This window comes from Pieris napi, chromosome 1 (assembly GCF_905475465.1).
Source record: "Pieris napi chromosome 1, ilPieNapi1.2, whole genome shotgun sequence".
NCBI classification, from domain to species: domain Eukaryota; kingdom Metazoa; phylum Arthropoda; class Insecta; order Lepidoptera; family Pieridae; genus Pieris; species Pieris napi.
Window position 1 is genome coordinate 3,480,668 of NC_062234.1, and position 15,792 is coordinate 3,496,459.

Consider the following 15,792-nt stretch of genomic DNA (forward strand, 5'->3'; position numbering starts at 1 on the left):
TGGTGGTGGGGATGAAATCGGCTCATACTTCGATTCGGCAGAAGCATACTCAAATTAGGGTACGATTTTCTTACACACGAGGCGATCTAGGGTGTTCCCCACCACTTCCTCGAAATTGCCTCTGATTTAAGGGTTGTGTGTAGACGCTTTTAGCTTGCTCGGTTTCATATTATTGACTAGACCCAAGCTTAGCAATTTTAAAGTAACAGAGTACCAACACTGGACTCGGCTTTCTACATACACTACTGTTAAGTCATCTTGACAAAGCCCCCAGGACTCATTTATTTTTTTTATTTTTTTTTTGGACAATTCACACCAATTGACCTAGTCCCATGCTAAGCTGGTGAAGCTTGTGTTATGGGTACTAGGCAACGGATATACATACATATTATATATACATAGATAGACCTAACACATATAAATACATATTTAAACACCCAAGACCTAAGCACAACACCAAATGCTCATGCTCGTTACGTACCTCCTTGAAGCAGGGTTCCGGCGACCTTAGATGGTCCAGCATGGCCCAGCGCACACAGGCCTGATAGATGTTCGAGTTGTACTCCAAGGAAGCGCTGTTACCGACCCGTGTCCCGCGACTGCGCTCGTAGCCCGGTTCGTTGAAGTACGGCTCCGGTACCAGGATCAATGACTGGATCGACACTAGCACCTGCGCATACGTCGTGGTTGCGTTATGGCGCCGAATAGAAACAATTATTGCTAAATTTTTGAAGTTATAATTCTTTAGACGCGTTATGAAAAATTTAAGAGAGTGAAATTTTACGATGCGCGCGCACCGTGACACAAAATTATCAGTATGAAGTTGCCCACTAACGAATTATTTTTAAACCAGCCGGGCGCCGAGCGTGCGCGAGCGAGATGGGAATAAGACAATCTACAAGTAAAAAGAAATAGAATATGCGTGAATTTAGCAGCTATGCCAAGAATTTTGAATTACCATAATGACCTTTGTAGTACCTTTTAAACAAATAAAGGAGTTAATTATTTTTTCAAAGAAATTTAGCAATGCTTTTTCACAAAGACCTGTTGCTACTTAGTTAAAAGTTTATGAAACATACCTAGTTATTAAATTGAATGAAGAATATAATAAAATAATAATAATTATTATTATTAATATTAATTAATAATTGAATAATATACTAAATATTATTAAATTATTAACGTTAAATATTTATTATTAATTATTTAATATTTAAAAGAAATAAAGAAAGCCAAAGAAGTATAACTTCTTACGCGCGCACTTAGTACACGCACCCTTTTTTTAACATAGTTTCGCGTTTCTTATACATTATTTACTATGGAATGCAATAAAGAGTTAGTACATAGACATGAAGCGCAGTCGTTTTTACCCATTTAAACCCCCTGACCGTGTAAATAATAGTATATTAAAAATTGTACCTGTAGGAAGCTAGACGTATGCGAGTTCCACTTCTCCTCGGGGCGGCCGTGCCAGGTGTTGAGAACGGAGAGACACACCTTTCCGTCGTTATAAAGGTTAGGGTTGAAACGCACTGAGTGGCGACCCGTCGTCTCCAGGTTGATGAGCATGGGCACCGCGGGGTACTCGGCCGGGAAATAAACGTCCAGGACGAAGCACCCATTGGCGTACGGCGTGTCGGATGGACCCGTTATTAAAACCTGTTGTAATAATACTCTTCAGCTTTCACTTCTAGGACTGGTATGTTCATATATTTAAAACTATAATATACAACTATGGAATTATTAACAGTATCTTAGTTTAAAAAACTATTTAAATTAGTTTACCATCAGTATAAAGGTCCCATAAATATAGAAGACTTATTAATTATCCTAAATCACAACGAACTTGAAACCTATGCATCTATACATTTCTTTCACGCTAAGAATATTAGTAGGACATTCTTGTTTGATTTAAAATGCTGGAGTTACCCGACTTCAAAAAAGGAAGGAGGAAGTTTCGACGGTAATTTTCTTTCTATGTTATTCATTACTACATCGTTAGGAACCTGGCTTGCCTTGTACCCAAAAAATCGTCGGCACGTCAAGCACAGAAGCATAATGACCTACTTAGCTATTTTAAAACATTCTTTAAAATTCACTCGCCTTCATAACGTCCAGACGGTCGGTGTCGGTGCGCACGAAGACAGAGGAAGAGTAGGAGAGCGGCAGACTGGTGGCAAGAGTGGCGGCCTCTTGCGCCAGGCGCTTCATCCTCGCGGGGTGAGTGCGTTCTCCCGCCGCACGCACTGTGCCTTCGAAGTGATACGGCACCGTGAAGCGGAATCCGCCCTCCGCTTCCTCCGCTATCATTTCAAATGTTTCTGCAACATTCATTTATATTTAACTATCATGCACTTCTTACTAATATTACAAGAAATAATATTAAATTTAAATTAGTTATTCCATAAATCAAACAATTATAAATTATGCATAATAAACATTATGCTAATCAGACATCCTCTTCATTTAATTCTTATTCGAATATAGGAATACATCCTGTATTCGAATGAGAATTCTCGTCAAGAACAGGTTTCTTGCGTCGGCTAACTGTGGAGTGTTTCAATTGATTTGTGACGTAAAACGTACAATTTAAATGGTTAGAATGTTATAGTGTATATGTCACTGGCCTTAGTATATAAGTTATTTATTTAAATGTTCGACGTCCTGGTGGACAGAAAAACTGTATCCAATTTGTGTTTCCACACCTACTTATTTTCTATTTAAGATAAATCTAATCTAATCTTCATTATTTGACTGCAGACAGTGCTTAAAAAGTCTTCCGTGGAACAAAAACAAATATTTTTTTAAAACCTTCTAGTATGTATTTGATTCGTGATTGCAGTAGTGTATTAAATTAAAAAAGGATTTTGTGTTGTTATGTTAGTGTGTGGAAAAAAGTTAGTTACAAACCAAACTGCATTGTGCGCATAAGTTCTATGTATCTGGCCTCTCGACTGGCACCACGCACTGATCGGGCCACGCCTATATTTTCTGTCTCACTCTCCGATCGACACATTAGGGCCGATGTCGCCTGAAAACAAAGTACAGCTCTGGTTTAATCTCTCGGAAAGGACATGTTTTTCCTATGAAAAAAAAAACAGCATAAAATCATAGCAAATAGGTTTTTCTCGAGATAGAAAAGCTTCAGTCTGTAACAATCGTATATTGTCAAAAGATCGGCGTAAGAGTATTATGGCTGATCTATCTATTGCCTGGTATTTGATATGTCTTTAACACAAAATACTACAAAATCATTTTCTAAAACTCCTATCGTTGCTGTAACTTCAAATAATTAACGTTATATAAGCATATTAGGGAATCTACATTAAAGAAAAGCGTAATTTCAATAATTCATGATTAGTTTTTTAAAGTGATAACTTCGAAGGTTAAACCTCTTTGTTACGTAACGCGTTACGGCGCCAGTCTGTCTAGCTTCCCTTTCTCTCACGCATACGGCAGCGTTGGCAGCGTGTTTACATACGTAAAAGCTATAATCATTGATGCAATAAGCATGATTGGTAACTCTTATCACAAATCGATTCAAGGGTAAAACAAATCACTGGAAACGTTCAAACAAATTTCAGCGGTTTTATTAAAAAAATAACTTTTCCTTATATTATTATATTAATATACATCAAATTTAAGTGATAAGCGTTAGCTTTTCTCAAGTTAAACAGTTTTAATAATAAATAGTTCAATTTAGATTAGTTTAAGCTAGCACTTCTGTCGGCCGTCCAGAGACGCGCATTTCTTTTTTCTATATGACGGAGAAAAATCGAGCGTATAGTGCTTTTCATGAAAGTCCCGCGGTGAATTTTGAAACTAAATTTGACAGGTCGGCAATGTTGTCATTCGTCGATGTTATCAAGTTCGTTTGTTGTGGTAGATTTTTGTGAATTTTTAACTAGCTTAGTGCATTTTAAAGTTTTATTACAATGCCAAAAGTTGTAAAAAGTTCGGCTCGAGAAAAGATATTAAAGGTGAAAGAGTTCTGTGAAGCGGAACATAAGAATCAAGGTGTTTTAATACCACTAAACAATGTTCGGAAGAGAGTTGCCGCCATAACAGGTACTTTTTAGAGTTGCCATTTAATAATTTTTTGCTGTATTGATGGGGCTTTTATAGATTTTATAAAATTGAATAAATACATAACGTGATGAAACTAGGTAACTGAAATTAAAACATATATTACATAAGCATTATAAACTTAAAGTTACTATTATTTTGAATTGTTCATAATTTAATTGCAGGTGAGTCAGAGAAGACTGTAACAAGAATTACAAACGAAGGTATAACAGCGGCGTATACTTCGAAAAAAATTGTAACCCAACAATTATGTAATAAAACTCTGAATAAAAAATTGTATTGCTTTTTTTTACCCTATTTTCTCATCTTTTCCCTGTAAGTAGGTAGAACACCGCTAATATAAGTGAATAAAAATATACTTTTTACATAACAGAAATATTGTTTCATCGAAGTATGCAGAAAATAATATTATTTGATAAATTACATCTGCTAAATGTAAATAAAATAGGAAAATCTTTTACTCATAAATGGCAACATTACGTCATACGATTGCAGCGCCGCGTCTGGGGGACTTCTTTCATGAAAAGGACTATACATAGTTTATTAAGTTAAGTATTCTCACCTGAATATCCGCTATAAGCGATGCGAGACCTTCATCTTCCTCCGACAGTTCAGAATTACTCGAAGTATTAAATCTTTGGCTATACGTCATTTTCCCGAATATATTCTTCTTACTCATTCTGTAAAATAAAACATAAACAAATATAGGAGAGTTGAATGTACACTGTGGATCCACTTAAAGTTAAGTAACTACACAAACAAAAGAATCACTGATATTGGCCATAATCTAAAGGATACATTTTCTTACATTTATTAGTTAAATATTTATGTCTTTAACTTGTTAAAAGTTACCTAAGTTTAGTTGCGTACGAGTTGGTGGTGCGACTCATGCTGTGCAGCAACGCAGGCAGAGGGTGCAGCGCGCGCGCTAACCGCCGACATCGCAGCGACGCGAGCGCACGCGCCACTCGGAGCACGCACACGTACAACGGGATGTGTCGAGACATATCCAGTACTGTACAGATGACCAACATTATTAATATTATTTTCAAAAGCATTTTAAAGATCAACATTTGGTATGAAATTGTCACTTATTCCATGGTCTTTACTTGTCTATGGTAAATTATTTTAAAATTTCAGGTTATCGCCGAAACCAAAAATTGTGAGTGGGATATACAAATACAATATATTTTTATCTAAGACTTTAAACATTAAGATACAATTAAATTTTTTTCTCAAATAAAATAAACAAAAAAGTGCGTATAAAGTAAAAGAACTAACCCGAGTCATTCCTAAGATAAGAGCAAATGGCGGGTAAAAGCGAGCTATTGGCGACGAGGTCAATGAACTCTGCAGGAAGGTGTTGTGTGTCGCCCTCCTCTGTCTCCTCCAAATCTTGAGCCTCTTGCGAGCCTTCTTCTGGCGGCCATTTCTCTCCAGGGTTCATATACGATGATAACACCTTTAAAAAATATACGTTACGTCTTAAAACTTCTTTAAATTTCGTTAAATATATGACCAAATTATTATTATCTTATTGCCCCTTATTTATAAACACTATAATGATCTAATTGCACTTTTGACTAAAGTAATCTTTCGTCTCTGTCTATCAAATTTTGTTTACGATGTGATGAAATGAGAGAGATAATAGACGGTTAGACATCTGCAATATATATATTCCATACTAAATTACCTGGAGAAGAACAGTAACGTGTTCCTCTTCAATTCGTTGTCTGACAAGAGCCTGTTCCACGTCCCACGTCTGCTGCGTAGAACCCGTCCCGAAACCGGTTCCCTTGGCCCAATACAATTGTGATTTGTCTTCTTTGCCCGTGCCGTTTGACGATGCGTTCTACGATTTTCAATGTTCACATTTTAGATTATTCTTCTATAAAACTTCTTAAATAATAATCTTAAGATATAGGTAAATCCAGTTTAAACCAGTACCAGTAACCTAAGCAATACATTCATAACATGAAATAGACTAAACAGGAGTCAATAAGACTATTGGGCCCGACCTTCAGGACACCAAGGCTACTCTAAGTATTTAAAAAAAATCGGTTGTCTGTAAAGTCGGTTTACTGACGATTGTTGAACGTGACAACGTCACGAATCGCTCACTCAAGTAGGAGAGAGACAGATGTCGAACGCTGAAGAGCGCGGAGTCCGATTGTGCCTCTCTGTCGCTTCGCGCTCTCGCTTGCACTTCAAGCCTTAAATGGAACGCCTCAGAGCGAGGTAACGTCGCATGAGTCATGTTTTTTCGTGCGTGCAGCCGGCTCCATCGAATTATAAGACGTTGTCACGTCAAAAGCAAAGTATAGCAATAGTAGTAGTAGTAGTAGTTTTCGGCCACTTCTTCTATGTATATAGTATATATTTTTATATATATAATAGTATAGAAAAAATGGCCGAAAATCCCTATTATTCACTGACCATAGTTGAGGCTGGTTTATGGTGTGTGAAGACAGCCAGACAGGCCAGAACAAGTCGAACTGCGCCCAGACGCAACAGAGAGTCCCGCAGCGCGCGACCATCCGTCCCTCGGCCACCGCTTTCCAGCAGACGAGCCACTACGCGGAAGGGCAGCGTGCCAAGGGACCAGGTGACGCCGCTACTGTTACTGCCGCTCACTACAATGCTCCCTGAAATATGTCACTAAATGTTAGTTATTATGACAATATGATAAAATAAAGTGTGAGGACCCCCGCAAGCTGTAACCAGGATGGTCCTTCGGTATAAATAAATTCACTGGTTCAGCTATCGCGTGTCTAGCACTTACCACCAACGGTGGTGAGTATTACCGTGTGTTACGGTGGTGAGTGTCCACTACTCCAAGCACATCCAGTGCCTTAGTAATTGTAATAAGATAATACGATATAATGTCAGTGCACACGCGACAGCGGTCATTACCAACTGCTTATGCTGTTTCGGCTTAATGGTGCTACCATTAACTCCACCTATACCATTTCCAGTTCATGTGTCAAAGTCAAAATAGACAATTGTCATCCATTCTTGAACAACACCGATTTTGCAGAAACAAAGCATAAGGCAATTGTGTATTAATTTAATTATAACGTAAGATTTATTTTTATAAACTAGATCACTTTTGTGTGTCAATTACATAAAAATATTTTATAGTACATAATATTAGTATTTTCGAAGATAGAGTAAATTTAATAATAAAAATGATCTTTTCTTCAACGTCAAGGAAATTGGAACTCACGTCCGTCCTCATCGTGCGCAACACCCAACAACAGCCGTAATAAATGCACGGCTTTAGACCCCTCTTCAAGTAATGCATGGGCATATCCCCTGAGCTTGAGGAGCAAAGCGAGCGCTACTAATGCATGCGAGGGGACACCGGCGCATGCGCTGCTTTCTTCCGAAGAACTGGTATTGGCGCTCACAGCCACGTTGCCCGCCGATGTCACACCTATTTCCATCACCTCCTGGAACGAGAGCTAATTTTCAACTTCGTGATCTTTCGATTATGTCGGCCAAAACTCTTTGTACCACTATGGGTAGGTTGTTTCAATATTTCGGCTCGAAGGACCAAGCCGAATATCGCGAGCGTCATTAAGGTGTCGTTGATTAACAACACTTATTAAGAGTGAAACTTTAATGAATAATACGTTACGACCATCGTGTACGCGAAATCTTTTTATTTATTTATTTCGTAATCCTACAGCTAACATAAATTATATATAATAACAAACAATAACACTAAGAGCCAGAGATGGAATACCTAATAGTTACCTACAAAAATTTTCAAAAATTTACAAAAGGGAACAAACAATAAAAATTATTGCATCCATTCAACTAAGTCATACCTAATTTGTCTTTGTTGTATGATGGTGTAAAAGTGAGTGTAAGTATACGAAGGTGTGCGTGCATGTTGGATATGATCATGATGGAGGTGATCGTGCGCTATGGATATTCTTAATGCCCCTTTTAACCATATTCCGCGATAGCTTAAACAAGTCATGGCTTAAATATTGGTCGTCATATGTTCGGGATTCGCGGTACAAAACTGAGTTTTCTTTTTATTTACGTTCAATCAAAATGCCGAAGCCTGACAAGGAGTAGATCAATATTTCCCTTCCACCGATATTGTTTTTGACGTGACAACGTCTTATAATTCGATGGAGCCGGCTGCACGAAAAACATGACTTATGCGACGTTACCTCGCTATGAGGCGTTCCATTTAAGGCTTCAAGTGCAAGCGAGAGAGCGGAACGAGCGACAAAGAGGCACAATAGGCCTCCGCGTTCGGCAGCGTTCGACATCTGTCTTTCTTTTATGCGTACAAATAAATGTAACTTGATCAATACAATTGTGATTTCCATTTACCTCCTTCTCTATATCCAAACAAAATATCTATCAAACAAATAAAATTAAAATTTTCTTTTGAAAAATGCAACCATTCCATCAGTATTTTCTTATGACGTTGTCACTTTCAACTATCGTCAGTAAAGCGATTTTTTTAAACGAGTAGGTAGTAGGTGTCTAGATCACATAGGCACATAGCAAGTATGAAACAATCCACCCGGTGATTAGTTCACATTAAATCTATTCAGGAGAGTGTATCACCTCATAGGCATCGTCTAGCTTGACCCAGTCGAGGTCGAGCGAATGATGTTGTCGGGCCGGGGCCGGCAAAGGCGCCGCATGGGGCCTCGGCAGGCGGGCGGCCACCAACGCCAGACCACCGCAGGCGCCAAACTCACGCAGGACAGCACCGCCACTGAGGCGAGAGCTGCCACAATCCGAACTGCTTGAGCCTCCTCCTTCCCACATTGGGCCTGATGATGCCTCTGTAATAGTACGAACTATTAATACGAGAGGTCTACTTAATACCAAAAAAATATTGGTTGTTTGTAAAGTAGGTTTACGATCGAGATGTTTACGTGATAACGTCTTATTGGTGATATAAGTTTTTGGGAAGTAAGGAATTAATGAAGATAACAATTTTTTCAAATTTTAAATTACACCTATCGTTTTATTCACACTTTTGATGATAAATTTCGGGTGTAAAATGACAAGTTTACTTATTCGACTATGATATACATTTTTCTTCATACATTCACGGAATGACTGGCAGCGCTCGAGATGAGACGGGAGATCGGTCCGTTCTCTCGTTATACCTGCGATCGCGCTCGTGAGGTTTTGGTGTGACACAAGTTTCTGAACATGTCACCCGACTAAAACGATTTTAAAGACGTTATCACGTCAATAAATCAACTTTATTAATACAGTTAAAAAGTAGAGATTTGCACCTAACAATTTATATTATCATTATTGTATAATGTATTAGGGAGCGTTCAGGTTACGTAACGAATTTTGGGTGGGGGGGTTCCTTTTGTAAAACGTTACGATGGGGGGAGGGGATTGAATTACGAGTTATTGTTAATATTATTTTCGACTTTCCAGAACTTTACACCACATAATGGTAACTTTTAGGTATAGTCACTAGGTGGTCACGAAACGTTTTACTATACTTGGGTACAGAAACACGTTATGGTGCGTAACATGGGGGGGGGGGGGTCAATAATCTTCAAAAATTGCGTGACGTAATACTTGAACGCTCCCTTACCCGTTACAAAGACAGACGGAGACACATAAATTTAGGTAGATATATACACGCTTCAAACATATAACACTTATATCGTTTTTAAATCACGGTAAATAATAGTTTTCATACGAAATCTACTTCTCTATACTATAAATTTCAATATTTCAATATTAGCACTAAGCTAAGGTGGCGTCGTTAAATTTATCAAACGTAACACACCGTTTTAGCTTTTATGTTGTTATATTAAATTAAATTAAAGTTTATATAAATTGAAAAAAATAATGATTATAAAATGTAACTAACCACCAGTGGTGTTAAGATGAAGAGTGAGGGTCAGATGGGGCCCAAACTCATGCGGCACTGCTGTACAAAGCTGCGCTAGAGTAGTGTTTCCTGGAATAAACCCTTCTATTCCATTTGCTTGAACTCGGATCGACGACTCCAACAAATCTGAAATTAAATTACAATAAGGTACATAGTTAAAAGTTTTTTGGTAGGGTGGTCACAAAGTGGTAAAATATTAATGTTACCATCCATAACCGCGAGCGGGTTGTTACTGTCAGCATTGGGCTTGCTTTGGCGCTTTTTGCTGCTCTGCTGCTTGAGGGTGGTGTTCTTTACGTCTTTGACCCGTTTGTCTTTGGATGCGCTGGCGGCAGCGAGGGATAGTTCCCATGCCTCCGCCACAGTCATGATCGCAGGGTCTGATGCACTTCGCAGCACTGACGCGTTTGAAGAGCTGGGCACGCTGTGAGAACTGATCTTGTTGCCTTCTTCCATTACCGGCACTGAACGGAGATAATAAAGCAATTTAATATGTATAACGATAACGAAACTCACAAATAAAAATAAAACTATTGTAGCTTGGCTATAAAATAAATACATATTAATATCTTAATATGTATAAATTACGTGTCACGTTGTTTGTCCGCTATGGACTCCTAAACTACTGAACCGATTTCAATCAAATTTGCACATCGTGTGCAGTTTGATCCAACTTAAAAGACAGGATAGCTTACATCTTAATTTATGCCCGCAATATTATTTTATTGTAAGATATTTGTTTATTATTTAATAGTCACAATTCTAACAGATGGCGCTGTGTTGAAAGTACCAACGTTTTTCATAAGCTACAATTGAATGGCATAACCACCAATAAAGCATGGTGGTCTCCATGACTGGTGTTCTCTTACCGTTTCCCTTGAATAGTTTACTACTATGTAATATAACAAAAACCTTAGCCACAGCAACGCTTGGCCGGTCTGCTAGTTATATTATACAAATAAACAAACATAAACAAAATAATTCAAAACTAAAAAAATCTCAAACATTATATACTAACTAGGTGGTCGATGTTCGGCTAGCAGCGTCCTCACAGTAGTGTGTAGAGGCAGCGTGAGTATAGCATGCGCTCGCGCAGCCGGATGGCAAGGGGCCGGAGGCGACGGCACAGCTGAAGGAGTAGAGGGCGGGGCCGAGCCTCCCGCCCACCGGAGCGCTACCGTCGCACGTTCACCCGACAGTACCAGCCTCAGGATCAGTGACCGAGTGAAGCCGGATATGCCTTCTGGACCTGACACAAATATAGAAGTTATTAAAAAAGGGTGCGTGTACTTATGTACGCGCGTAAGAAGTTATACTTCTTTGGCATTATTAATAATACATACGGATAGTTAACCTCAATTGTATTGAAGCACTTAGGAAGGTTGATGAGCACAGTTTTTTCACAAATATTTTCTAATATTAAATAGTTTTGATTTAAATTACTTTTGATTATAATTCAGACGCACATATAAAATTAGCACTTGTATAATGAAAACACGTGTTTTAAATGTAGAAACTCAAAACATGTGGATAAATATTATAAATATAAATACACAGTGAACAGAGGCGGCGTGCGTGCGACAACATGCGCCACTAACTTCATTCTGTTAATTTTGTGTCACGGTGCGCGCGCATCGTAAAATTTCACTCTCATAAATTTTTCATAACGCGCCTAAAGAAGTAAAACTTCAAAGAATTCTTTAACTACCACTTTTAAAAAAGGTACTGTATTGTCTACTTCATTGTATTCATTGATTGTATAATAAATTATTACATCATTATAATTATCATATAACTAGCTGGCCTGGCGAACATCGTACCGTCTAACAGTCGATTCTTTATTTGTTTAAAATACTTATTCTGCTATTCGGGACACCGGTCTAGCTAGTAAGATAAAAAAAGAAAATTGATAAGACAACAAATACATTATGTCAAAAAATAAAAATTTACCTTCCCGGAACCCCTCCACTAACACTTGAACTTTATGCTATAGTATTAAAGTTCAAATTCACTTTTAAGTATTATTACGAATATTTTGTATGGGAATATAGAAAAGTGTTGTTTTAAGACTGATTCACTCAATTTTATTTTAATTTTTCTCCGTAAGAACCATCTTCGTACTTCAAGGTATATTATAAAAAAAAATCAGACAAATCGGTCAATCCGTTTTCATGTTATGTCGTGACAACGGAAAACGGGTTTCATTTTTATATATATAGATTATGTAATAATATCATATTCTTCATTCTGCAAACTTAGTGCCATAGATTAGACTTTAAATATTATATTTGCATATTGTAGCCAATACTCACCGGTACAATGCATAGAGTCCAGAATATTATGTAGTGTTGAAGCGAAGAGCTTCTGATTGTGCGAATGGCAGACGGTCAACTCGGAGAACAGACGGATCGTATGCTCTTCCAACTTTGCGTATTGGCTCATCTCACGCCAGGAACTGATCACATAAGAATTTTATTCATAAATGATATAACACCAGATTCCCAAATCTTCCATACTTTATCATTTACTAAAAATAATACCTTTCAACTGGTCTAGGGTGGCATAGAAGTTTCAGCAACGGCTTCCAGAAGCCTGAACCAGCGGCACCAAGCCAGTCTTTAAACCTTCGCTCGGCGCACATCAGCCGCGCCCATTCAACTATGTCACACACTGTGTCCATAGACGCCATTTCTGTAATTTATACTCTATTTATTTCACATACACCAAGTATTGTCCTTAATAACACAAAAAAAAATATGTGCGTATACTAGGTGAAGTGAAACTTCTTTATGACCTTATTTTTCGAAAAATGATATACTATATGCAACTTTACAGAAATTGGTTAAATAAAGTTAAATTAGATAAAGTTTAACAAAAGGCTTTTATTATCATAGACATGAATACAAATACAATTATTTCATTTTAACTTATTACTGTACTACTATGTAGTACTAAGATTATTACAGAATTTCATTAATTGTAATAGAATTATTAGTATTACTATCATTGTTATCGTTATTATATATTTTTGTTACTAATGGCTTCGAATCTCTTCGGATCAACCGTGGTAGGGACAAGAAAAAGATGGCGCGTAACCGAAAAATGTGACAAATGTGTGTAAATTTTTTTCCAACCCCGATAAAGAAGTTTCACTTCAATAAATTATTATTTATGATCTTTTAGAAAATATTATTTATCTTACCGCCTTTCAATTCTCGAGCGCTGATATCAAGCATGTCAATGTCGCCCGATAGATTACTCTGCGAGATTATTTGGTCCAATTTTGCTTCACAAAAATCTATAAACAAAATAAATAAATAGATTCTCTTATTTGGCTGAAGGAGATATACATGGAGTGATTTTATTTTATATATTTTAATATTATCTACTAATGTATTATTATGTCATAATTGGTTTGAAAAATGAACATTGAGTGTCGGGTTTATTAGACAGTACTTTACGTACACCCCGGTGTGTTACGTACACTCTCAAATCCACCCGCTAGGCAGCGTTCAAGTATTACGTAACGAATATTGAGGGGGGGGATCCTTTTGTAAAACGTTACGATGCAGGGCGGGGATTGAATTAAGCGTTATTGTTAATATTCTTTTCAAATTTCCAGTACTTTACACCACATAATGGTAACTTTTATGTATGAAGAGTCACTAGGTGATCACGAAACGTTTTACTATACTTGGGTACAGAAAAACGTTACTATGCGTTACATGGGGGGAGGGGGTCCATAATCTCCAAAAATTGCGTGACGTAATACTTGAACGCTCCCCTAGAGAGTGTAAGATAAACAAAATAAAAGAGAAGTTTGAGTTAAAACAACTCACCGGCGACAGCGTGCATGAGCGTGTTTGGCAGCGGCGAGTGCAGCAAAGTGAGCGTACAAGCCGGGGACATAGCAGCGGCGGCGATGCTCGTGAGCTGACGCCTTCGCAGGCGCCGAGCAGCAGCAGCGGCAGGCCAACTGCCTCCCACCCATATTCCACTCTCGCCTGACACCGACGCTTGCATCGGACGACGGACTTTTGTGTCGTCTGTTTGCGCTTCCATGCTGAAACATTACGGTAGCTGCAATTGTGCTTTAACCACGGAATCGCGGATTTAGATAATTTTTCACTTACAAAAAAAGTTTTTGAAAGCTTATCGATGATAAACCTTTATTTTCTTTCAAGAAATATTCAGAGTATTCCCAAATTCTTTTTTGGAATAAGCCTTAGAAACTATTACTAATAACATATCGTGTATAAAAAAATTAGTGGCGCTACAACCTGTTTAGGTCTGGGCCTCAGATTTCTGAATCTATTTCATGATCAATGATCATTTTTCAATCTAATAGGCAAGTAGGTGATCAACCTCCAGTGCCTACACGCCGTCGGCTTTTTGGGTCTAAGATTCATCGGTTTCATCACGATGTTTTCCTTCACCGTTCGAGCGAATGTTAAATGCGCACATAGAAAGTCCATTGGTGCACAGCCGGGGATCGAACCTACGACCTCAGGGATGAGAGACGCACGCCGAAGCCACTAGGCCAACACTGCTCATGTATAACATATTGTGTACAGTAATGATTTAATTAGAAACCTCTCATCTGTATCCATCGGTATTTCCATTCGTTCGAGGAGCATCTTGAAAAGGTCCGGTCGTATAAAGCACATGGAACACATCACCGCGTCCAGCGACTTCTTCAGGAGACTCGCCTCACTCACTTCCTTTACCCAAGTACAGATCAGCTCGAACACGTCGTCCGTAATCAGTTCTTCTATGTCATCCAGCAAGTTTTCTTCTTTCGTGCTCCATAGAACCTGTTACAATTGCAATACAAAATTAAAAGTCTTGGCTTAAAATTTTTTAAAGATGGCAACCCCGGTTTTAAGTGAGCTCATATAAAAGTCTATTCATTGACTTATATAAGTTATACTTCTTTAGGCGCGTTATGACAAATTGATGAAAGTGAAATTTTACGATGCGCGCGCACCGTGACACAAAACTAACAGAATGAAGTTGTCCACGGAAGATGCTACGGCATTGGACATAATTTAAAAACAACATTCGAACAATATTAGAATTTATGTTACACTTAATGTAAGAGAATAATAATAAATATTTATTTATTTAATTTTTCAAATGTAAACTGAACTTTATTGACTATAATGACTCCTTTTCCAGTCTTTGATTATTTAATTGTAATTAATTATTTGCATGCAATCAAAAACTATTTTTAATAATGCCAAAGAAGTATAACTTCTTACGCGCGTACATAAGTACACGCACCCTTTTTTTTTATTTCGCCATATATAATGTGAATTAAAAACCTTAGGTTTGAAGGTATAGAAACTAACCGCAGCAAGAGTATGTAATATTGCAGCAGATGGAGCAGCCCGCGTACGCAGGGCTCTCTCAGCGACTCGCGGCAACCAGCGTAGGAAGGCATGAAGTGTACCGGGCGCACAAGACCTGCATAGCGCCTGAATTACGCCACACACGCTGCTCATGCTGCCCGAGTTGCTCGTTCTGCTGGTGCCGGCACGTGTTGGTTGGAATGCTGTTTGAGATTTCAAAGTTTTAGTATATCCGTGTAAATACGTCCGACTAAGAAAATAAAAATAATAATAAATCGATCGCTAGGACTCCTTCTTAGGTACCTCATATCGAAAAAAATAATAATTTTGATGAAGTTCGGACTGTAACCAGTTGAATTGAATTAATCGTAATTTGCGCATTATTTGAACACAAAATTTACCATCTGGGCATAGAAGCTTAAATATATCATCATAAGCAAATATCATCAAATTCTA

General features: G+C 37.9%; 1 protein-coding gene across 2 annotated transcripts in view; it reads right to left on the reverse strand.

Annotated features, from left to right (window-relative positions):
• LOC125054809 (baculoviral IAP repeat-containing protein 6) overlaps window positions 1-15,792 on the reverse strand; it is a 46,371-nt gene that overhangs the window by 3,550 nt on the left and 27,029 nt on the right. The window contains exons 37-56 of one of the 2 annotated variants that reach the window (XM_047656930.1): window positions 15,337-15,539; window positions 14,579-14,799; window positions 13,825-14,048; window positions 13,188-13,283; window positions 12,526-12,676; window positions 12,298-12,440; window positions 11,004-11,234; window positions 10,192-10,449; window positions 9,965-10,111; window positions 8,680-8,903; window positions 7,313-7,538; window positions 6,523-6,731; window positions 5,780-5,938; window positions 5,368-5,548; window positions 4,939-5,101; window positions 4,649-4,766; window positions 2,911-3,031; window positions 2,104-2,321; window positions 1,420-1,659; window positions 482-670 (exon numbers count right to left, since the gene is read on the reverse strand). In XM_047656930.1, coding sequence (XP_047512886.1) covers window positions 482-670; window positions 1,420-1,659; window positions 2,104-2,321; window positions 2,911-3,031; window positions 4,649-4,766; window positions 4,939-5,101; window positions 5,368-5,548; window positions 5,780-5,938; window positions 6,523-6,731; window positions 7,313-7,538; window positions 8,680-8,903; window positions 9,965-10,111; window positions 10,192-10,449; window positions 11,004-11,234; window positions 12,298-12,440; window positions 12,526-12,676; window positions 13,188-13,283; window positions 13,825-14,048; window positions 14,579-14,799; window positions 15,337-15,539 — 3,722 coding nt within the window. Of the gene's footprint in view, window positions 1-481; window positions 671-1,419; window positions 1,660-2,103; window positions 2,322-2,910; window positions 3,032-4,648; window positions 4,767-4,938; window positions 5,102-5,367; window positions 5,549-5,779; window positions 5,939-6,522; window positions 6,732-7,312; window positions 7,551-8,679; window positions 8,904-9,964; window positions 10,112-10,191; window positions 10,450-11,003; window positions 11,235-12,297; window positions 12,441-12,525; window positions 12,677-13,187; window positions 13,284-13,824; window positions 14,049-14,578; window positions 14,800-15,336; window positions 15,540-15,792 lie in introns of both variants that reach the window. The other variant, XM_047656923.1, reaches the window with a different exon arrangement.